Below are 25,111 nucleotides of genomic sequence, written 5' to 3'. Positions count from 1 at the left end.
CCAGGAAGATAGAGCCAGAGGGGACTCAGAGGGGAGCAGTTGGAAATCGGGACCAGCGTCACCGCCAGAGAGCAGGGAAGAGGAAGGGCGCCAGGGATCAAGCGCTGGCAGCTCACAACAGGATGGAGGGCACGAGTCAGGAGTGACCACACCTCCTTCGGGGAGCGAAGAAACGGTCAGACGGAAAGTGGAAGGTTGGGCGCACGCGCCAAGTTCAAATGCACAGGAAAGTGACGCAGTGGGCAGCCCGGAGAGGGAGCCAGGTCCTAAAGCCCGGCGCAAGGAGACAGGAGGGTCCGGGGGGTCGGCGTCAGAGGAATCCCGGAGGGAAGAGACCCCGGGGGGCAGAGGGACCCAGAGGAGAACAGTCAGGCGGAAAAGGTGGAGCAGGGCTAGGATATTAAGTTGGTGCACAAGGGGCGGAGACTCAGACGGAGCTTCGCCGATCTAACCATAAGACGTAGAGTTGCACGCAGCAGCTTGAGAATGGAAACTGTAACTCAATAAAGACTTTTACTTAATGATCGCTGGCTAGCGTGATCCTCTGTGAGCTAGGATCGGGGAGCAGCTCTGACATATACGCTCAGTGTTTTTTCTGGGGGGTACACATACCCCTAAACATTTTGAGAATCTTTGTACTTTTGTCCATTTACTGTATTTATTTTTCCCAATTTGAACTATAAAATGATGGTTTTCTTGACTCAAAATGAGAGTACCCCTAAACATTTTTTTAAGAAAAAGCACTGTTATTGTTTTAGTTAAATAAATTGTTAAAATTGTATTAAGGAAATGATTGTTTTTCTCCTTCCAATACAGTGCAACAGAAAAGTTGTCCAAATATAAACAGTTAACTTGTTAAACCTCACAATAATTTCATAATTATCTATGCATATCTAATAGTATAACCAAATCAGTAATTTTTGATATAACTGTAAAAACTACTCTGAAACTTTCTTATTCCAAAAACGAAACCTTCTTCTGGGTGTAAATATTAAGATTATACCAGCAAGAATGATTCTTTTTGTGAAGAATGATTCTTACTGATTATACCAGCAAGAATGATTCTTTTTGTGAAGAATGATTCTTACTGACTAGTGATTTAAATTGTGATTTAAATCGAATTGATTTAAATCAAATCCACCCTGCAAGGGAGTGGTGCCTTATAGGGTTCCACCACTCACCACACATTTAAAGCACACACAAGAATAATGTAGTTTACCTTTCACATAGCTACATTTCCCAGCACTCTTAACAATCTACAGTTCTCAGGATTCCTTGGGTGGGGGTCTGCTTTAAAAGTATGGTGCGTATGCAACCATACATATCTAAGAGCGTCCTGTATACACCTAGGAGCAAGTCCCATCGGACCTGGTGAGACTTGCTTCTGAGTAGAGGTACAGAGGATTGTGTTGTTAATACAGGGCTGGCCCACACATGAGGCAGACAGAAGCAGCCGCCTCAGGTGGCAGAATCCCATGGGGCAGCATTCTCTTGGGTGCCCCACCCATCCTGCCACCACTGCAAAATCTCGCCAGGAGATTTCTTGGAGGTCGCTGAAAGCCACCTCCAGGAACAGCAGGCAGGTGGGGGCAGTACCTTTCCATTTTGCCTCTGTTAAGAGTTTAAATTACAAACAGATAAGCCTGCCCTGGCTGATGGAATAAGCCAGTACTTTCATTCTTTAAAATTGCTGCAGAAGCAGCACGCTAGGAAGCAATAGTTGAGTCAAATCCAAAGGTCTCTATTTTTCTGGCAGCCTGGACTTGAGGGAGCCTTGCTAGCTAGCTCCTACTGTAAACTGGAAAACTGAAGTAGTCCACATTCCTTAGCCAAAAGTCTAGATTATCTATTTATAGGAATTTGAAACTGATACAATACCAAGCCCTAATTCAAGATACAGTAGTACGAAGGTGAAACAAAGGGCAATGTGCACCATGGCATCTTCAGGGAGGAAGACAAAAAAGAACACTAACGCCTGGTGTAACAAAAGATAAAACTTCCACATTTATATGCATTTCCCACAATTCAACCTTTAACTGCCCAACCCTCCGTGACAGCATCATGGAATTAAATTATTATAATCAGTTTCAAAATCAACATCCCTTAAGTTTGCTGCTTTCTTTTCCCAAAAAATTACATTTGATCTCTGACACTCAACTTACAATTGAAATTACAGAGGCAAATGGTAAAATTGCAAATAAGGTCTATAGAAGCAGGTTCCTTTTCTCTAGTTGCTCATAACCAGCTTGTACAGAGTAATGTGAAGCAGTCAGGTATACATACTAAGAAGGGCTGTGACAATCTCTTCCATGTTCTCCAGGAAACTGCTGAGATGATGAGTGATGGTGAGTTGAGGAGATGTAATCTGAGCTATTACTGCTGCCGCCTCTGCATGGGTAGCTTGGGAATGGGTATTGTCCGTAAGGATGTCAGCTAAGCATAATATTCCATCAACCTAGGAAGAGGAAAAGGTAACAAAGCTACCCACAGTATGTTTTAACAACAAAAATAAGTGCCACATTTCTTTGGGGAAAGCCTCCTTCCTTCCTGAAAGCATACGAAATGTGTCGTGAGAGAAATCTGTCAGAAACAATGTTTTCAACAATAAGAGCACACCTTGAGAGGGCAAGCGGTATACAATAATTGTGAATAAAAGGTCATAACATCACTTTGGCAGCAGGCAAATACACCAGTCAAATCTCCCATTTATCCCCGTCTCTCAACACAAACTGCACACAACTAAGACATCATAGGGACCCTGTACAGGTAAGAATCAGGTCTATCCCAACTACTATTCTCTGCTTGCTGCTTAATTGGGGCTGGAAAGAGATATATCAGACCAATACTAGCTCATTTTACTTACCCACCCAGTTCTGAAGAAGGCATTCTCTCCACACACAAACAAAACAGAGAAGAGTAATCTTATTTACTAGCAATAATTTTCCACATCAACTAGCAGCAAGGTTGGTAAGGAAGAATCTGGCGAGATCAGGAATGCCCTTCAATCCTATTCGGGCATTCAACACACATGAGGATTGCAGAGATGAGGGCCACACTTCATCACACTGTGCCCACTCCTACACCCCATAGTGGCCCTTCTTTAACACTGCAGGTTCAGAAACAGTTTATCAAACACGAGCTCTTGGGGCACAGCTGGCACAGCCATTAGGACTCACCATTGTATTTCACAGGGACTGCCTATGCATGTTGGCAGGCCGCCCCTCTTCCAAACACGCTTGAGAAGGGGCCTGAATGGAATGGGACAGTGGGTGGGTGTATAAGTAAGCAGAGCCCCACTCTCCTGTTTCAGGTGCTGAACACCTGAATAGGCCTTCAGTTATACGTTTAACTAAAAATGGATGAGCTCTTCAAAAGGTTGCCGCGCAGTAACTTGAAAATACCTGGGATAATTTATCCTTTTTTGAGGATCTCAGATAATTTCTGTATGTACTTATGGTGTCCATCTCCCACATTCTTGGACTTTGCCCCTATAAAAATTTCTCCCCACTCTAGGGGCCATTAGAAAACTCCCAAGGTGTGGAAGGGACCTATTCCCCACCCGCCCTTAGCAAGCCATGTGCCCCCCCTCCCCTTACCCTCAGGGATCCTGCAAGGCTTTCTTCCTGAAGCAAGGTAACAGAGCTGCTTCATGTATTTGAATGAAATCCAATGAGGAGTGAGTGGGAACCTACTTAGTCTTTTGCACCTAAGATTTCACCTCTGCAGTCTCCACCCTACCCAAATGCAAACTAATGCCACTCTGTTAAATGTCCCTTGGAATGTGAGGGAGCCATCAATTCAGATTCTAATCTAAGCTAATAGCGGAGAAGAATTTGGGAGATGTCAAAGCTCATTTCTTCTGTGAGGTGGCTTTAACAAGCCCTCAAAAGTTTTGAACTGGCTCAGGAGAACTTCACCTGCATCTCTATTCTCAACACTGATTTCCCCCTCCCCCACCCTCCGCATCTCCATCTTCCTTTGGCACGAAGTTCCATTATGAGCTCTTCATCACACAGCATTCAGTGCGTATGTTCAAAGTGTCTCCTCAGTCCTTGTCAATATTTAATGTTCTGTCATTCATCTCCTTAAATTGTTTGTTTAAAGCTTTTGTTGTTCTCATTTCAGTTATTTATTAATACACAATGCCAAGTTATCTTAATTAAATGTCCCTAGCCGGACATAAATTAAAGCATTCGGTTTCTGCTGTCAATAAGAACATGGTATGAGAAACACTATCAGGCTTATGAAAGGAAGTGTTTTTATCTTGGAGATAGTTATGAATATACGGAAGATAAATATATTGCTGGGATATTTATTTTACAGAATACAAATAATGTTCAGCATGGGGTGTTCAGAAATGAAAAGGAAATGTTTCCAGCATTCATTTTTGGAGGGACAAGATTTCAACATCCATCTACTTACCACAAGAGATGTTTCTCTAGTCATGGCAAGACTGGAGGTCAAAGCCAGCCTTTCACATAATTCATTTTGCTGCAATGTATATTTTAAAAATTCTGACATTACAAAATATTGTGTCCTCACAGGCTGACTTATGGTCTGCAAATATACGCACTTAGATACTATAATCATATAAAGGACCTGGTTTTGTCACTTTGGAGTCACCTTTGAAGTGCCAAAACTGATTCTGGGCCTAAAATGGATGCTCAAGGGCAAGTCAATAACTTGTATTTTTAAAATGGTGCCAAATAAATTGTATTGTTTGTCAATGGGGAAAACTATAGTTGTTGGGTAGTATGCATGTTTCATTAACAAATAAATAATACAACAGCAAAATATAACATGGAACTAAAAATCCTGTTTCAAATCTCAGAGAACTACTCTCAGTCAGTATAAATTGTGAATCTCCAGGCCTCGCCACTCATCCCTCGAGACTTGCCCAAGGCTGCTTCCCTCACCAGCACTGCTCCATGCTCTTCTTGCTTTTGCCTTACTGAAATGTGTCCTTTTTCCTTTCCATTTTTAAAACTTTATTATAAAGTTGAAATAACAGTCCAATAAGAACTGTGATAATGACTCTGGCTTTCCAGCTGGAGGATGGAGAAGTGTGTGTGTATATACTTCCAACTGGAATGTAGCCTACTGTACAAAGGTAAAAGCCATACCTTTTATCCCAGCCACTTTTATCTTGGATGCATGGTTGCATCTCATTTCTGCATTGGAATGAACCATTTTATGAATATGTGAACCAAAATGGAGCAGAGATGTAGGCAGGGGAGGAGCAGGGCTAAACCAAGGCAGCTTGCTGCAAACAGCATTTCCTTCAAATCAAGGTACCTAGTACAGGTGTGCAGTGACCAGAAAGTTCTGTTCAAACCCCAATTGACAGTTCAGAAAATAGGCCATCTAAGTTTGAGGCACTTTATACAATTCCTAATTCAGTTCAGGGTCTGCCCAAGCCAAGGACAATTAATTTCTCTTCTCCCTCCCCTACCCCATTCACTATTGCAAAACCCACTTTTCCCCTTCTGAAGCATATATATATATATTGCTTTTGACAGAAGTGGATGGAATATGCAGACATGCTAACTCCTTGAGTGGTTAACACCTGCCAAATTAGTTCTACTAGCTTTTGTTCTGGACACTTTAAAAAAGATTCACTTTCTGAGTAAAATTATTCCCTCTGATTACAAGATTGTTCTGTCAAGAAGTGATGGAGCTTCCTCTCCCCTTATCCACACCCTGGTGTTTGGTTTGGTTTGGTTTAAGAAAACATCTATAACTTTTTAATTTTGGAGCAGAAACAGATGGAATCTGCAGGGGAAGTTTTCCCTTCTAAGAGCATGAATTCTTCCACATTTCAGAAGGATCACTGCAGGGGTTTCCCTGCAAGGGCAGCTGTTGCCCTTTTGGTTTGGTAAGAAAGGGGATCATTTAAGTATTTTGTGAGCAATTAGTCTGAAAATTGCAGACATAGGGGAGCTGCCCCCAGGTAAGGGACCTGCAACATTCATTCCCTCTCATTACAAACTTGATGTCTCAGACACAACAGAGCTTTCCCTCTACCTTCTCACTCTGCTGTTTGCTTTCCCTTTCCATCCCATCCTACCCTGGCATTATGGAGTTATGGTAAGCTTAGAGACATTACTTTTGCTTCCAGTACATGCTTGTCTACAGTATTTTTCAAAATGTCTGGACTGCCAACGTGCCACAAAGCACTTCAGGGATCCCTGCTTCAACTTGTGCCACTCATACAGATCTCATGTTGCCTTTGCTAAGCAAAATGTTAGCCCACTTAGCCTTGATATTTGTGATCTGTTGTGATCCAATGTACATTGTACCCAAGGCTAGCCAAGCTATACTGGCACCTGAGGCAGAGAATCCCACAAGTACCAGTATCCCTCCCTACTTAAATAACTATTAAAATTACTAATAATTTCTGCCCCTTTCACAACACCAAAAACATACTGGGCAACTGCCTCACTCTGCCTAATGGTAGAGATGGTCCTGGCAAGAAGCAACGAATAGCAACAGGGGCCAACACCTCCAAAAACCCTTGCTGCACTCTTCAGACACAAATTCCTGCCTTTATCTAGTCTGATTCCTCCACCTCAAGATGCTGCCTGCAGGTAGCGTCACCATTGCAGGCGCTGGCCCAGCAACAAGAAGAAAGGAGGGAAATAGTAGAGAAATGATGGCACACCCTTAGAACCAAATGGATCAGTGGCTTGTTCAAATCATGGATGAATAAAGTAGTGCAAAGGCTGCCAAGAAACAAATTAGTCTCAGAATAAATGGGTTTATCCTGGATACCCAGGGGATAGTGTTGAAGGCTTTGGCTCGCAGGTAAAGAGGCACACTGGGGGAAATAATCATTTAGGAGAAATGGCTATGTATTCTATGCCATTAAAAATGAAGACAAGAGAACAGTATCTTTTATGCAGGGGAAACTGATAAAACAACGATTTCACTGGTGATGTTTCAGGATTTTATTGCAGAGGCAAACCCCCTTAATACTTGCTAACGTCACCCCTGGGAAGGTCAATTTTGTGGGTAGGGGGGCTGGTAATAGCCTAGGAACCCTGACTTGAAACATGCACAGTTACTAATGTTGCTAATAGAGCAATGGCAATTCTTATGGGCTTATTCGTATGATGTCTGATTGTGATTGACAACTGCAAGGAAACCTGATCAAGTAACAGAAGAATATAGATTGGGCCCTTCTCCTCCTCCTCTGTCACACACCCCATTTTCAACTTCTGGGTATGCTATATCGCAAGTTCACAAAATGGGAAGTCTAATGTGGTACCACAAAAGGAGGAGCATTTAAAGCATCACCAGCAATCTTACAACTAGAATACTTCACTACAGACAGAGGAGCTGCTAGAATATAGGGAATACCAGAAGCAAAAGGATATATTCACATTCCAGACACTCCAAGAATTTGAGGATGAAAAACACACCTTTATTCAAGGCTGGCTCTACCATGTACTTCCATCATCCACACAGGGCAACAAGTATTGTACAACTTCTGTGTCTATCTACTGTACCTTTGGCCTCTCTATTATATGTGGAGAAGACCAACCACACACTCTGAACAGCTACCTCACACAACACATAAAGTATGGCACTCACTCCCACAGGAGGCTGTGATGGCTGCCAATTTTGATGGCTTTAAAAGAGGATTCCACGATTTCATGGAAGATCAGGCTATCGGGGCAGTATGTGTCTAAATACCAGCTGCTGGAAACCACAGGAAGAGGGAACGCTCTTGTGTACAAGTCCTGCTTGCAGGTTTTCAGCAGGCATCTGGTCAGCCTCTGTGAGAACAGAATGCTGGACTAGAGGGGTCCTTGGCCTGATCCGGGGGGCACTTCTTATGTTCTTATGCCCATTTTTGCATGTGGCTCCAGGAGGATGCCCAGAAAGTCAGTCTGAAAAAGGTCCCCCATTCCTGTTATACTTTTTTTTTTAATAAATATTTACTAGGAATTTTCCATTTTAAAAAGCCAAAAGAAAAAACAAACAAAAAAAACAATTAAAAACATATACAATTTGCAATCCTTATTTTCTATAACATCTTTCCCTGACTTCCCCACACCTCCCCTTCTTATATTCCCATTCGAATTGTAAATTCAACAAGTTCTTATCCCCAGTTTTTAACCTTTTTATACTTAATTCCTTTTAAAAAACCAATTTTACCTTATAAACCTCAAAATTTATACCTCAGTACTCATTCTTAAATCCTTTTTTCTAAAGTCGACCCAAATTCCTTTCCACGAATTCCCCACTTTTCATACTGATATCAAAACAGAGTAAAAGAAAAAGACAGATTATATTTATACACCCTTTGGATCCCCAAACACCCCATCCCCTTTCCCGGTTTCAATCCCCAACAAATGTCCATCAGTCTTAGTCTGCTATCAGCCTGGAGATCTCACATCCGAGGCCCTTAATTGTCTCTCAGTTCCTCTCTGCCGGATTTTTTGATAGTCCTTAATATTAAACACCAGATCTCGGAGATGCTCTACTCCAATGGGGACAATGCTTCCTCCAGCCAGACCACCATGCTTAAAAGTGGAGCCCAAATCTTGTTTCTTATTCCTTTCAAATCCAAATGTCCCCAAAGCTCCAGCTTTCACCTTGATCAAATTTATAATCCTTGGATCTTCAGATCTCCACATATGGAGATCTTTCCATTCTTCAGTCTCCGATTTGGACCAGGTTTTCATCATCCAATTCTTATTTTCCTTTGTAGCCATCATGTCAGGACTCTGGCTCTCCTTTGTCATCTGCAACACCACATCTCCTCCTTCCCTTTCCTCAGAAGCAACATATGTCTCTTTCTCCACATTCTCAAAGTTCTCAACTTTCTCCTCTTGTCCAGCTGCATGAACTTCCTGGATCAAGTCCTTATCAAATTCAATGCACTTGTTTACTGTTAAGTCCAGGGTTGCAACATTAGTAGCCAAAACATCAATTTGGCCTTGTAACTTTCCCAAGAGAAAGAAAATTCTGTCCAATTTAGCTTGAGTTTTCCCTCCTTCAGCCATTCTTGTAAAGTCCCAAAACCCCCTCTAGAGGGATTTTGGTTACTTAGTATTCCATCCAGTTCAAATCCAAAAATCAAGTTAGTTTGTATCGGTTCTTCCTTGTTTTCAACAAAATATAACCAAATTGTAACAAATATATCCAGCAGAGACAGAAAACAAAGATCGCTTTTTCTGTCTTGACAGCTAGTTTGACAGCTGTCAAGCTCTTCAATATCTCTCCAACAGGCTTTCTCGCGGATCACTCCCGGGTCCGGTGGGGTGACACTTCAACTCCAAAAATTAACTCTTGTCCTCCAGTAAAAATTACTTAAACTGCCAAATCGTGAAATTAATATCTTTTGCCCAATAAGAAGGAAAAAATCCTCTCGACCTTAGTTAGTTAGTCCTTGCTTTAGATTATTTATAAGACGGGGAGACTGACTTCCTGTTTACGCCTTCCCCGATCGTGCCTAATTCAACAAAAAATTTTCCTTTGAAAGTCCAATTTCCGCACTACTCACGGGTTCCTACTTTAGAGTCCAATTGTTCACAAGAAGAAGTCAGCGCTCTCCGACCATGGCATGCGGCTTCACTCCGTAGGAGAAGCAGTCGACTCACAGCACCGCACCACTCACCCCGTCTCCCGTTCCGAAGCCTTTAAAAAGGCTCCTTCACGGGTCGGGGGCGCAAATGGTGCCCACTGAGTCACCAGGTTCACAGGCTTCCCCGCCTGTGATTTTTAAGGGTCCCCGCGTCGCCACAGCGGCAAGACCCGATCCTACAGAGCCGATTCCCTCCGGAGCTCAGAGGGAATCCGCCATTAGTCGATCGCGCTAACCCGGAAGTCCCCCCCCCCCCATTCCTGTTATACATCAATAGTAAGATTGAAAGATGCACCCCTGAACTACAACTTGGACTCATCACAATTTGGAAGTAGCTATGCCCTACTTCCCAGTGTTATAGATATCACTCCTTCACCAATCATTTCAGAAATATTTTTTTATGTTCTTAGGAGTCTAGTTTATTATAAGATTTAGATCTCTTTATTCAACATTCCTGGCAGTTTTACATATCAGTAAGATATCAATAACACAGCAATCTCTTTCAATCATTCGGGGAGATCTCCTTTGAGGTGACAGATTTGCTGACATGCTGCATTTGGAAATTAGGACTTTGTTTAATAGTAAGAATGGATCTAAGAGAATGGACCTTCACTTGGCTACCCAGCAATAAATCAATGCTTCAGGTCCATCCATAACAACTTGCTTTAGGATGCTTTCCCTCTTCCTTATTACAATGATGCAATAAACTAAGGTGTACTTTATACTATTTTGGCCTGATCCTGAAGTGGGGGGGGGGGGAAAGCAACTCTATTAGGCCACAACCATTTATAAGTGTCCAATAATAAATTTAAAGAGGACAGGAGAACAATCTAATAAAAGCACTTTAACATCCAAAAAGAAATTGCTGTTCAAAGCATTTATATAATTAGCTTTCACACTGAAAGGAACTTTGGACTGCTGCCCTGCTTTCTGTTTAATTCTGGGGAAGTAATCAGCTAAAATGTCAAGCGTGTCCAGTGCATTGGCAAGACGAGAGAATGGGTCAGCTGGATAATACAAACAAAAGAACTCTATGAATTCAACAGGATGGTACAGAGACTCTGCATTTGAGGAATATGATGTAGGCAAAAACCTTGACTGTAATGCTAGTAATGTTGGTGGTTGAGAAGTACCAAAGGCTTCCAGTTAAGAGGGCCCTCTCTGATGCAGTGGAGTGACAGGTACGAGGCTTGGAACATGATCCACCCCACATCAGTCCTGTGTGGCTTTGCCTCCCCAGCATCTCTGACAGAAATGCCCCCTCCCCCAGGGAGCCACCCAACTTACACCAGTGTTGCTGCAGCTAACCCAGATGAGGATGAGGCCAGGCAGAGTTGATGAGGTCAGGGCTGTTGGCATAGGGAGCCATGCGATGGGATTGTATTGTAAAGAGGACTGATGCAGAGTAGGATGGCATTGAGGTCGGGGGTTGCTTGGGTACACCAGCAGAGCCAATCTGTCATTCCTACCAGTGCCCCTGTTTATCTGTGACCTAAAAAGGAAGTCCTGGCCCACCCCCGCCCAGCTGAGCTTCTGCATTGTCAATTTGAAAACAGGTGTCTGTCTTACATCGTTTGCAATGAAGATATATGTAAATATTTTATCTATCCTTGAGCAGGGGCGGAGGAAGAGGGGATGGTGGGGGCGGGCCACCCCAGGTGTCACCACTGAGGGGGATGACAAAATGCCAGGCAGCACTCACCGCGGGGCCTGCAGCATGCCCAAGCCATGCGTCTCTCCTGGGAGTGATGTGGTGGCTTGGGTGCTCGCAGGCTCTGCGCTGCCCCAAACGGTTCACCCACCGCCTCCCTCACAGCTGTAGGGCGGCTGAGTGGGAGGAGGCAGGCAGATTCCTTGGAGGTCCCATGGAGTGTCCTGCCCCAGCTCGCCCTGTGGCGTCTGACCCCACCCCTGGATGCAGGGCACACAGGCTTCCTCATGCACCCAATTGGCTTGCTCCACTGCTGTCTGAGAGAGAGAGAGAGAGAGAGAGAGAGAGAGAGAGAGAGAGAGAGTCTTCCGTATTGTCTGCTTGCATTATTTTTGCAAAAGCTTGTGTTCCTTTTTGTTCTCTTCCTTTGAACAAGCGTTCCATTTTTCTGAAGGAAGCCTTTTTGCTTATTATAGCTTCCTTGACTCTGCTCATTAACCATGCTGGCATCATCACGGCCTTGGTGGTATCCTTCCTGTTATGTGGTTTATATTCTAGCTCAGCATCTATTGTTTAGACTATGAAAAACCTACACACAAACTGGAGAGATTTAAAGGCCTCAACCCTTTCCACTCAATTTTTCAGAAATTTCCTCTTTGGAAGGGGATTAAAATATATTCATGGAGGATAATTCAATCAATGGTAAGTAGAAATGACACCTAATGGAATCTCCAGGTTCAGAGGCATATGTTCTTCAATAGCAGTTGCTAGAAGGCAAGAGCCGGGACAGTCTTTTGCCTTCATGTACTATGTATCAACTATCCAGTTACCATAGAACCCTGGATGCTGAACATTTGATCTAGCCTAGCAAAATATACTTTTGCAGAGCTTTGTATTGTTTTGAAACTTTGCAAACCTTGCTTAACCAAGTACATATACAGAGCCACACTGGTCTCATGTCACTTTCAACTTTCTTGAGAAACCATTGTCTGACAGCCTCATGGGTGCTTGATGTACACTGCATTGTCCTCTATTAATATGACAACTTGCTCACAAATATGTCTAGTAGTTAAATCTGTGAGTACCACATTTGGGATCCTACAGGCTAGATGGTGTGAGTCTTTTTTAATAATAAATAAGATTTTGCTTTATATTCCACGTCTGAATTCAAAACATGATGGTACACCACAAATCAACAGAGGAAGCCACAATCGGGGGGGGGGGACCTGTCAGGTAACCCATAATAATGATGGACCTAAAACCTGGGACTCAACAAAAGTCAAACAGCAGCACCTCCCACGTAGTTCTCATTTTCATTTACCCTGAGGGATGACAGTCGGGTTAGGTTTATGTATAGCATAAACCCTTAAAAATGAATCGTGCTCACTAAAAATATATATTCTGATCTTGTAGTTTTTAATAAATAATGTCACCAACATTCGGTAGCATGAGGCTGTATTATCCAACACCTGGCACTTAAGTCTTTCCAAAGAAGGTTATTATTTCAATGCAGCTGATTGTATTTATTTTGTGAGATTTAACTTTGAAACCCTTTGAGTAAAATACCACATTTAATACTTAAGGAGTGCCTTTTGCTGTGTCCCTTGTCAAGAATGGGAAGGGGGGGAATACACACTCAAACTAAAAGAGGACTCTCTTGGCAAATTATGATTAATGAGAATAGAGAGGAAACCAACTATGCTACAACTGCAGAAGAAAACATGAATGATCAACAGGTGAAAAAGTGTTCCCATTTGGCACCTGGGGAAAGCATCATCATTTTCTCCAGAAACCCAGAACATAACTTCATTCTTCAGAAACCCAGAACATAACAACATTCCAGATTTTGAGAGTAAAGGTATTCAATTTATGTTTAGATCTGTAACACGTAATTTGACCTCTGTGAATTGTTTTCATGTACGCTGACCTGTGACAGATGCTTCCCCAGTTGTGGGCTGCCCTATACAGTGAGGTGTGGCTGTGTCCTCATTATTAACTTTCAGAAGAGAGTTAAAAACATCCCTGTTCAGTGAAGCATTTGATGGCTGAAATATACTATCCCTGGCAATCTGAAAATTATTAACCGTGAGGATATTATGGATGTCCTTTCCTTCTCTTCCCTCCCAACTGCAGTCAAGTAAGTGGGTGGGATGGAGAGGGAGTTGGACAAATTGTGTGCAGCTGCATGGCTAGAGAAGGGGAAAGTGAAATTCTTCTCTGGCTCAGATTTTAAAGTGAGTCAGGGGAGAATGTGGAGGTGGCCATGTTTACCATATATTGAGCTGAACATTATATGAGCCTTCAAGTCTTGTATTTCCAAGCCAGGAAATATGAGCCCCAACAATCTCTCAAAAGGGAGAGCCATAAGGAGCTAACTCAACTTTAAACCAGGCAGTCATAACACACTCAACGAATCATGGAAACTGTAGTTTGTTAAAAGTGCTAGAAATTATAGTTCTGTGAAGGGGAAAATACAGTTCTTTGGGGGAAATCACATGCTTTGGATGTACGTCAAATATATGGTGTGATTCTGCACAAAGTCTCTAGTTCTACATTGGTACAGTTTTCGTGCTTAATTGGGTTTGGTTTTTTTATGCCATAGCATGCAATGGTTAAAGAGAGATTGGTTATTTGTTTATTTTTCACCTGTGTTGCTTTTTAGTTATCAACTGCATCTCTTGACCATTATCCTACAAATACATGCATTGATCTCTGGATATATATCCCTAACCCTCAACAACTCTCAGTCTAGTCTAGTTAAAGGAATTCAGTACCCAAACATCAATTAGGCAAGGTAACAAAGTATTTGATTAGGTAGTTTTCTTTTGAAACAAATTCTTAAGTAATTTAGGAAAGCAGTTAATACAGTATACTAGACTGTATTCCTGCTACACTTAAATGGCTTGGGTAAACAATACGGCCTATATGAACAAATAAGTCAGGCCTAGCATAAAGCAACTCCCTAACAGTCAAAGTCAAGCAGCACGACTCTGTGTAGGCCTATATATATATATATATATATATGCTTTCGTAGATTTTCACGGGTACAGGAATGCAGGTTTTGGTGTCTTCGGGTGTCTTCCCGTGTAAGAGTTGGGGTGTCTAGGCGACGTTTCGACGAGGTCTCACTCGTCATCTTCAGGCTGGTGCTTTCGGCTTCTTGTTACTGGAACAGAGCAGGATCTCAGTGTTTGAGTTCTTGAGTTCTTCAAACACTGAGATCCTGCTCTGTTCCAGTAACAAGAAGCCGAAAGCACCAGCCTGAAGATGACGAGTGAGACCTCGTCGAAACGTCGCCTAGACACCCCAACTCTTACACGGGAAGACACCCGAAGACACCAAAACCTGCATATATATATATATATATATATATATATATATATATATATATATATATGAAGAATAGCTGTTGAAGTCCACATATCCACTGGATGTCACTGTTACACAGTCCTGTAATTTGGATGCTACAAAAAATAATTAGCAGGCACAAGAGTCTGAATTTTAAGTTGAGGTTTTTCTACTGGATTTTCAATCACTGTTCTGAGAGCTTCATTTCATAGCCCCATCTATTAGCAAGAGTTCTTTGAATGGAATTCAGGGCATTGTGAAATTTGTTACAGAGATTTGGTTTGCAGCTTTTAGCCTCCTCTGTTCATCTTCTTCCTCCTCCTCCTCCTCCCAGATGTTCTAATGAGAGGGTGAAAATAATTTCTAGCAGTTGCCCCAGATCCCATCTTACTATGAGGTTGGTTTATTTCTTCAGAGACTCCAGATAAAACAGCCTCTCTCATGGACTGAGACATGTGGAAATGTATTTTACAAATGTTTTGACCTCCCTGAATGGATTTAACATAAAATCCTTAGAGCCATTTTGGATGTCCCGTTGGTTCTCTTTGGTTCTGAAATAGGAATGCTTCCTGTAGTTGTGGGAGACCAGTATTTTACTTGAATCAGTGAACTAGAAGAGAGGTGGCCAACATGGTACTCCACTGATGTTGCCAGTCCCCATCAGCCACAACCAGCATGACCAAGGCTGATAAGACATTGGCTTCTCCTGGGCAAGAATTCTAAACATGAAAGTTTCTGCCACATGTAAATATGATAGAAATACATCAGAAACAGAAAAACTGCCTAATCTCTGTCTAAAGGCAGTATTCTCTGAAGTAGAGGCCTCCTGGCTTTGTAAAACTGTTGCTCTTCTGTCTTGTGGGCTAAACAAATTTTCTATATATTAGTCCCGAGGAAGGGAGGTGATGGGTGTACATGTCCTAACTTTCTTTCAATTGGACTTTTGGTTTTGAAAGTGTGTGGAGCGTGATGTGTAACAAAAGGGCAGCTAAAATTCCCCAGAGATTTCAGATCTTCCCTTACATTGACAGTGGCAGCATCCTTTATTTCTTGAAATATTTTTTTAAAAAACAACAACACTTGGGGGCTGCTGTCTTTCCCCATAGAGGCCACCTCAGAATTATGCTACATCAGAATGTAGCATCATTCCAGCAGCATTATGGGGCAGGGGATGGTGGCTGCAGGCCTGTAGCTACCTGTTGGTGGTGGTTCTCTAGGATTTCAGAAGGAGTCTTTTCTAGCCCTACCTGGAGATGCCAGAAATTGAACCTGGGTCCTTCTGTATGCCAAGCAGATGATGGTCTACCACTGAGTTCTGCCGCCGCCTTTTGCAAGCACCAGTGACTGCGTGTAGAATATGCACAGAAGCAAAACATATGAGAGAAGATCATGCGTGACCAAACTCAAGAAAGGGGATGCATTTGTGTAAGCTTTTAGGTTTCAGTTGCCCCTCTGTGGCTGAAGATTTTTCTGATAAATCACCAAGTCAGCAGTATGCTTTGTAGTGAGAGACAAAGCCAGCATGTCAGCAAGTCTACTTCATTATAGTAGTGTGTTTGGCTCCAGTACAGAATATGCTTTGGCAAGGATATTTTGTGCCAACTGAGACTGCTTTTTCTTTATGAACTATTTTAATCAGTCCTGAAACACGACGACTGCTATTGGCCAGTGCCTCCAAATGTGGAGAAGCCAGATGCATAAGCCTTCACAAGCTCTGCATACCTTCCTCGTAACCCTGTGTGCAAATGCGTGCACCATTCTTGTGTGCTGCTTAAACCAGTAAGGCAGCTTTGCTTATACTCTCACTGCAGCCCTTTTTGCTCCTTATTAGGCACATCCTGATGTTAAAGAAGGCACACCTGGCAGGGGTAGCTGGCTCGGCCCATATATGCATTCTATCTCATGCGTGCAACACATAGGGCGGAAATCACCTAACAAACCCTATCCGTGGAAGCACTATGCAAGGGCTTCTGCTTGCTCAATGGACTTTTCCACCCTCCTTTTTCTCTGCACCTCCTTAAACTTGCTTAGGGGGAAAGCCCCCAGAATGATGTATGGAGACGAAAGGGCAGGTGGTTCCATCTGGTAAGCTGATAATTCTCATGCAAATGCAATGTTTGCAATAGCATGAGGCTGAAGTTCACCTACTATTTGCACACACAACTGGCCACTCTGGCTTTGCAGAGCTCCCAGTTTCATGGAGAGCTGCGTTGTGCACATAAGAAAGTTGCAGACATGCAATGGAGTGTATTGCAAGGGGTGACGCTTGCCATAATGCAGCAAGCCCTACCCCTCCCCATGCAGAGGAGAGCCCACATATATGAAGAGGGTGCCAGTTAGGGTCATGTGTGATGTTGGGGAAGCGGGGTTGGGTGTGTGTGTAGTGCTTAGCCTTATCTTGGATACATGTTAAGTTTAAGTCATAGGTAGGGACACGGGTGGCGCTGTGGGTTAAAGGTACAACTGTAATAATAATATTATTTCAGCTCACTTATTAGAGTTGAAATCTTTCAGGCAGTTGAAGGCCATCTGGGGTGTTTTAGGGAACCATGTTAGTGCTGCTCCACATGCAGAGAGAAAGAACCACGAGCCAAACAACATGTGTATCTGTGGAGGATTCGCCGGTACATCTGTGGAAAACTCCGCTGGTGTAGATGTCCTATGGGTATGTTGGGGACATGTGTGAATCTGCAGGATCCCAAGCTCCCTTGTTCATTAGATGTGGACAAAGTGGCCCCACACTATGTCTGCCCTGGGTCCAGCATTGAGTCAATTCTGCCTCCACATCTCCTGCCTTGGCCACAGCACAGCCATGGATATGGTGGTTACATTGCTACAAAATCTCTCTACTCACCACTTTACCCCAATGACAGGAGTGTTCTGCCTATGATACATCCCCCCCCCTTCTTTTTTAGGGTGGCCGGATAAAAATATAATAATAAAAATTGTAATTGTTTTGCTGATTACTCTTAGTTGTGATGATTTTCCTTAGGGTTATACATTTTTTTTAAAGAAAAATGTAATGATTCAAACTGAGGGAAGCACTGGCACTAAGAAAAAGAAATGAATAGAATATTTTTTAAAATAAAAAAGATATATTTTCCTTCTTGTCTTATTCTCTCTGAGATTCCAGCACGGTCTGTCTGAAGGGGAAAGGCAGCATTTAAGCCTTACTTTTCTAAATCTCATCACTGATTTTCATTAAGCACTGCCCTGAGTCTAAAAGCTGAGCAAGCTTTTCCTCTCTCTTCAGAAAAGTCAGCTTGCTTGCCAGGTGGGTTTCCCTGAGCTATAATAAAACAAAGTTAGCACTAGTCACATTGGAGATGATTTATCACATGCTGATTATGGACCATTGTCAGTCCTGGTTATTGCCTCCACTTACAAATCCCTAAATAAAATCAAAAGCATCATCAGGTGACCATAGACTATTTTTCCTTCACAATAGTCAGTTCTCATTCTCTTGTAATGGTGGGCTTTTCAGCCATAAGTCTAGTACTAATTCCAATTCTTCAAAATGAAATATTTAGCTGAGGTCTAAATGCTAAAGTCTTTCATATAGTACCAGTGGATTTTGGATTCCTTCCCTTCAGCATCACCGAAATACAGTTTCCCAAACAGGATTTAGGGAAAACACAGTTCCGCAAAAGGTCACTCCTTAAGACTTTGTTTCTATTCTCTTAAACACAATAGTTCATGTTAGAGTTTGCCCCTTCCGCATAGGAACTTCCCGTTGGCCCCCAAAAGACCCCCGTCCCCAAAAGTAGATCCAGGTCAGGAAAACTTTATTTGTACATCATTCTTCAAAAAGATTATCAGCTTTCCAGCAAATTTCCATTTCAGAAACTTGTATTCCAGTTGCAGTAGACCTGGTTTTGATCTTAACAGGTTACCTGCCACACAGTGAATGTAAGCCTTGAGCAACATGATTCAGTCAGGGGCGAATCTTGGTAATATGGCACCCTGAAAAAGTCCAACATTTGGTCCGTCATCCATCCCTACCCCACACTGATTCCTTTTGGTACAGTTGCTTTTATATGGATCTTCTCAGTAGGTGCCTGTATAAATTTAGGTATTAGTAGTAGTTGTAGTAGTAGTAATATTTTGTGTCCCCTCAGCTTGGCGCCCTATGTGGAAGAACTTTCAGCACTGCCCAAAATCTGGTGCTGATTCAGGCCCTGAGAAGAGAATGCTTCGTTTAGATTCAGTAGACAAACAGTACACTCCATTATCTCTTGCTCTCTCTTACTGGTGGTTGATAGATGAGATTTAGAGAATGTGATCCTTTCAAATGGATTGATTCTGACAGGTGCACAAGCCACCAGGCTAGCAGGTAAGTGCCTCAAACAAGTTCAAGTTCACCTTGGAGGTGGTACTGAAGCCTTTGGATGCTTAAGGATCTCGACATAGCCTTTCCTTTTAGAACAGAAACAGAATAAAGAGCAGCAATGGTCTTGGAGCCTCACCAGGCCTCCACCTCTGCAGACTACACCTTAAGTAGCACTTTAACCAAAACTCGTATCAAAATACTGCAATCGCAAATAATACAAGCTCTGTAGTTTGGTCGATTTAGATATTATTCCAGACCTTTGTGCACCCTTGGAAATCTGTAGTGCTTTTTCAACTCTGCCATGTGTTCATACTGGTGATTTACAGTGAGGCCACACAAATTGTGCTGGAGCCCCAAAGCAAGAACTCACATACACTTTGATCCTCCCCAATGCTTTCAGCTCAAAGTGGCTTGGCAAGTAAGCCAGGGTTTAGCTTAGCATGTCATTCCTCAGGAGCCTAAACATTCATTCGGAACCCCTACTTTGGCACAGCATTATGTGCAAATGCAGCCTCTGTGGATTTGCTTTCAGGGCTCCTGGCTGCACATTTAGTTCTGCACCTTGAAAATCTGTGATGGTTTTATCAAATCTGCTATGTGTTCTTCTTGGAAGCTCTCATTGTGCCTGGTATTTCAATGTTTAGCCATGACCTTTGCATATTTTTGATGACATTTTAAGCCTTCCTCACCAAACCATCTCTGGTAAATTCACTTAGGCCCATATATTTGTTTTATATTCACTTAGGCCCATATATTTATGGACACAGAATTAACCTGTGCTTCCATGGACAGCTATGAGTCCAAAATGACCCTAAGGCTGTGCCCCTGCTCCTTCAGGGGCACAATTGCCCCATTCAGGACCAGGGAATCCCCCACACCTGCCTGCTCCCTGTCCCCCCCCCCAATAGTACTTCTGTTTTGTCAGGATTCATCCTCAATCCATTATCTGCCATCCATCTTCTAACCACCTCCAGACACTCACACAGGACATTCACCGCCCTCACTGGTTCTGATTTAATGTGCCAAAACACAGCATATTTTCCACTACTAGTTAACTGAAGAAGCCTCTGGGGCCTTTAACATTATCTGATTGTGCCACATCATCCAGTTCTGAAACAAAAAGCTTTCAGAAGGAACAAAAACCATAGCCATCACCCTTGAATCTTAAATGCCTCAATATGTTTTGGTCATTTGGGATCCTTCAGTCCCACTCTTCATTTGCAATTATCACCCACGTAATACTGAACAAAGGAGACTGTGAGATTCGTTCACCAGCTGTAGATGGTAATCATTGTCCGATGATCAACTAAGCTGGCCCAGGCTTGGTTAATGATACCATCATGAAAGAAAATAAAGACCTTAGTTGTAATTTAATGGCTATTATGTCACCTCTTACTGTTCTTTGTAACAGCCCCAGCTTGAATATTTGATAGTGAGGAAGATCTTCAGTAATTCTATGTGCAGTTATGTGTAATGACTAATGATCATCAGTACCAACTGTTCAAGCCAAAAAAACCAGTCAGAGGTGACATTTTACCAAACACACGGAATTTTTAAGAATCATCTATTGATATCTCTTTTGTCTTCAATATTTTGTATGAGTGGAAATGTTCAATATACTTGGTACAGGAGCAAATGAATTCTGTCTTTCTGACAGCCTTGTGGGAATGCAAAGAAAGAGAAATTGATTTTCCTAGTCCAGCTTTATATATTTTCCTGCTATAAAGAGAAGTTTCTTTATTAAGAAGGTTTGTCAGAATAATTCTTATGGCTTTTAGCTCTCTCACTATCACTGCACACTTTTTCCATCTTAAACCACAACCAACATTTTAAACTGGGAAATATCAAACTACTGGAGCAAATTGCCTCAACTTTTGATATTTTAAACAGAAATGGTATTTAGCAACTTAGGATATTTTATGTATTTAAAATTGGCTTTTACTTATCCTGAGCATTCAATTGCAGTTACAAAACTTCACAATATAAAAAAACCTTCTGTGCCCTGTACTCAAGCTGTGTACATGCGACTGTTTACTCTGCATCCAATGTTCTCCCACTGCTATTTTTTGAAGCTGCATGCACAAGACATTAGCCACAGTCAATATCGATCCAGTAGTTTCTTGAGATATGCTGCTGTTCCTTGCATTTTTTCTCAAAGCAACTCCAATCCAAGTAGAAGTCTTAAGCCACATTCACCTAGTGAAGCTAGGTGTGTATATCTGAGTGCGTATATCACTGGATTATCACCTTGTCATGGTGAGTGGGCTATGACCCTTGTGAGTGAAGCCATTGTGAGTCTCATACTCCCAGTAGGGTTACTCAAGGTGGTAAGGTCAAAGGGGAAGAGCTAGACAAAGAATGACCCAAAAAGTCCTCAACAGCAGAACAAGTGGAAGATAACAAGCAGTATGTTACAATGGCTGTGAAGGCAGATGAAGGCTGCAGCAGATAAGAATCTACCGGTCGTCTTGATTACTCATGCCATCGGAATAGAGCCTTACTGCGAAGCCTGTGTGTTGGTCAGCGTGCACTGATCTACACACATAAAACAAATTCACACACAGGCGTCTTCCAAAGAAGAAGAAAGAAGAAGTATCTGAGACAACCACTGCACATGCACATTGAGCACAAAACTACAGCTAACATCTTCATAAATAGGAGTTCCAGAGGCATGGTGCAGGGGTGGGGAAACTAAACAGGTAATATGCATCAGGTGAAGACCTCTCCTCTTTAATGTGTACAGCAATGTACAAAACACAGTGGTGGGAAATAACTTCAATGTGTTTTATGCTGCTATTGAGTATATAGCCACTGAACGCAGTGGGGTATGCTTCTGCCTAGACACGCATAGGATTGCTTACACAAAACCACCCAGCCACTTTTTTGGGTTTATCACAAAAATCCACTCGCCTTCTCAATCCCTGCCTTCTCAAGAGCAATCCGTTTCCAGCTCCTCCAACCAGGAGTGCACCCAACCAGATTTTTTTACTCTTGGCCTCCCATCCAAAATGTCTCTCCTCCTGAAAATCATTGTCATAATGCCCTCAGAAACTATCCCTACACTTAATCCGTTTAAAACAAACAATAGACAGTTCCCTCCCATAATAAACTGTGTCCCGTTCCTCGGTCCCTGCTCCTGCCAACTTAGCAGTTCAAAAGCACACCAAAGTGAAAGTAGATAAATAGGTACCACTCCGGAGGGAAGGCAATTGGGGTTTCCGTGCACTGTTCTGGTTTGCCAGAAGCAGCTTAGTCATGCTGGCCACATGACCCAGAAGCTGTACACCGGCTCCCTCGGCCAATAAAGCGAGATGAGCGCCGCAACCCCAGAGTCGTCCACAACCGGACCTAATGGTCAGGGGTCCCTTTACCTTTGCCACCCCAAAATGGCTGGACAACCTAAGAAGATTCACAGCATAAAAAAAATTGCTGATCCTCTTCTCTAATTGCAGCCTGTATTAAGGAACCTAGATCTGAACAGATGCAGGAGCAACTAATGCCATTATCAGCCTTTCTGCAGCACACACACACAATCCCTCCTATCCATTTCTAGACAAATTAATGGGTTCTAGCTATCTGGCTCTTCATGACATTTCAAAACAAATATGTTTTGTTCAATGGCAATACCTGCATGGCTAGCTGAATAATGATTTCCACGGTGGCATGCTGCAGCTTCTTCCATTATTGAAAAGATCATGGTCAGGGTGATGGGAATTGTAGCCCCAGCAACATCTGTAGCCCTCCCTGGTTGAATGCATTGTCTCCTGTCCTATAAAGTATAGCTGCTAATTTATATTGCAGCAACTGGTATTCATTACTGGCTTGGTACTGCATTCCTCTTAAACTAATTAGATATTATTTCTGACTTAAGAAATTGTCAGTTAAGTCCTACTGGCACCATCCAGGCTCTGTCATGGGTCTATAATTCTCTGGAGAGTTGCCCTAATTTTAGTAATAGGCTTATTGCTTATCTTGATCCCACCTGTCAAAGAGTATTAGAAGACCACATCCTTTATTCAAAAATAGCTGCTTTCTTAGAATATGAAAAGGCATGGGACAGGATTCTGTGTGGTAATCAGTTCTTAGCTAATCCATTTAGGGCTGGCCTCTGGTGCTCTCCAGTTCAGCACTAAACTAGAAAACAGGGCAACTTTGCCCAACAGCAATGCAGACATTTGTGACTTGCTATTCACACACAACCCAAGGCAACTAGTGGCAGCTCTGTGTGGAGTGAGCACATGGCTTAAGGAAGTCCTGAGTGTGGTGAATTAGCACACTCAAACTATGACTGAAAGAATATGTTAAACACCTCAAGATTGGAACCACCTTCCTTATGTATCTGCTTTCTACAGGGACTAAAACAATGAGACCTTTAGTATGGTATAGTGGATCTAATGCTGGTCGTTGACCAGAGACAGTCTTGAGGCCAAGCTCCTATTAAACCATGTTTTAGGCACAAACCACATGTAGTGTTAACTACTGTATGTGGTTTGCCCAGGTTCTCCCAATAACGGTTGAAATCCTTAAGAAGAGCAGGAGAATTAAGAGGTCGCTCTCCTGCCATTCTTCCAATTTAAGTTTCTGTTCAATAGCTAACATCCAGTGATGAATACAGGACCAGCATGAGTCCACATTGCCAGCTTTCCATGCTCTGTGCTGGGCTGTCCCTGGAAATTATGCCTGCTATTCCTAGGACAAATCTCACATTTTCATTATGGCCCACAGTACCTAATTTGCATTGCATGGAGTTGCAGTCTAGTTACTATCTATTACCTACAGACCAAACTCTTTTTTTCTGTTACATTTGTGCTTATTGTTAGCATATTTTCAAAGAACATTTGGAAGTTCCTCCTTGAACAGAGCATCTGAATCATAGAGGGGACACCAACAAAAAATGTTTTGACCAAACTAGTGACATTTGTCAGTCAGAGATGGGGAGGATAAGATCTCTTAAAGTTCTCAAGGGGTGTGTGCTGACACTCCTTTTAATTTCTCTTGTTACAGGAAGTTGACGAACACTATATTTACATTAAAAAGCCCACAAAATCTTTCATTATTGGAAGCATTTCTGCTGGCTCAAGCACACTGGTGTTCTTCCACTTGAGGAACTTGCACAGGATGTTTCTGTTATCTGCTGAAACTAAGCATTGCAATCTCTTCAGGGAGTGTGCCACCCAAAGTTACCACAGCACAGCACTAAATATTCCATTAAGTGATGCAGCCTGTTTTATCATTTTGAATGGACTTGTAGAAACATTAGTGGCTTGGAAAACCAAAAAGGTCATTTTGACCAGTGTGAGCTTAATTTCATTGCTTTGTCCCCAACTCTAATTTCACAAATCTGTTTGCCATTTAAAGTGATGTTTCTGAAGTCTAATGCACCATTAGGCTTCATATAATGTACTGGGGAACAAATTAACACAGCATAATTATACAAAGGAAAGATACAACAGCTGCCTTTTTAAAAAGTAGAAAGGGAGGTGGCTGCTAATCGCTTCCCGAAAGATGGTCACTTGTATTCAGTTCTGAGAATTTTCACAAGGTTGTTCTACAAGGAGTGAAAATAGCAGGCAAACGTGCATTGTATTAGGGGAAACTGCTGTGTGAGAATATGCATATTAACAGAATTTGACACTAAAATGCTGGTAAATGTTCATGATGACTTAAAAAAAAAAAAACAACAACCCACAAACTGATCTGGAATTGAGGAGAAATGAACTTAAGACCTGAAAAAATGAGAAATGGAGAGAAAGCAAAATTGACATATCCCCTAATACAGCACAAGACACCATGCCTCTCTTCACCATTTGTATATTTTAACTTTGTGTCTCCTTTATGACATTGCACTTAGATGTGATTCTACACAAAGCAGACACACAACACCCCTGTTCTCCCATTTCCTTTTTTGAAAAAGAACAAGTTTGTGGAATAGGGGAAAGGGTTGTTCTGCCATTATTGCTGCAGAGAGAAAGCCAGATAGCACCAAAGGTTCATATTGGTTCACCTCAAACAACCTTTGCTGTATGCAAGAATGCAGAAACTACAGCCAACCAATTGCAAAAGCACTGACAGAAACCACCTACATGGTTAACACAAGATGCATCTCCATAGGATTCATGCCACAGATACCTGCCAACAGTATCCCCAGTATTGATAATCCAGGGAAATGCTGCTCAAGAAGATCTTATAA

General features: G+C 42.3%; 1 protein-coding gene across 1 annotated transcript in view; it reads right to left on the bottom strand.

Annotated features, from left to right (window-relative positions):
* The window catches only part of INSC (INSC spindle orientation adaptor protein), a 136,670-nt gene that overhangs the window by 22,631 nt on the left and 88,928 nt on the right, over positions 1 to 25,111 (bottom strand). The window contains exon 8 of the mRNA XM_081182615.1: positions 2,284 to 2,455. Coding sequence (XP_081038741.1) covers positions 2,284 to 2,455 — 172 coding nt within the window. The remainder of the gene's footprint in view (positions 1 to 2,283; positions 2,456 to 25,111) is intronic.

Source organism: Podarcis bocagei, assembly GCF_964188305.1.
Source record: "Podarcis bocagei genome assembly, chromosome: 1".
NCBI classification, from domain to species: Eukaryota; Metazoa; Chordata; class Lepidosauria; order Squamata; family Lacertidae; genus Podarcis; species Podarcis bocagei.
Note: the sequence above shows the minus strand (reverse complement) of the source record. Positions and strands in the feature narration are given on the sequence as shown.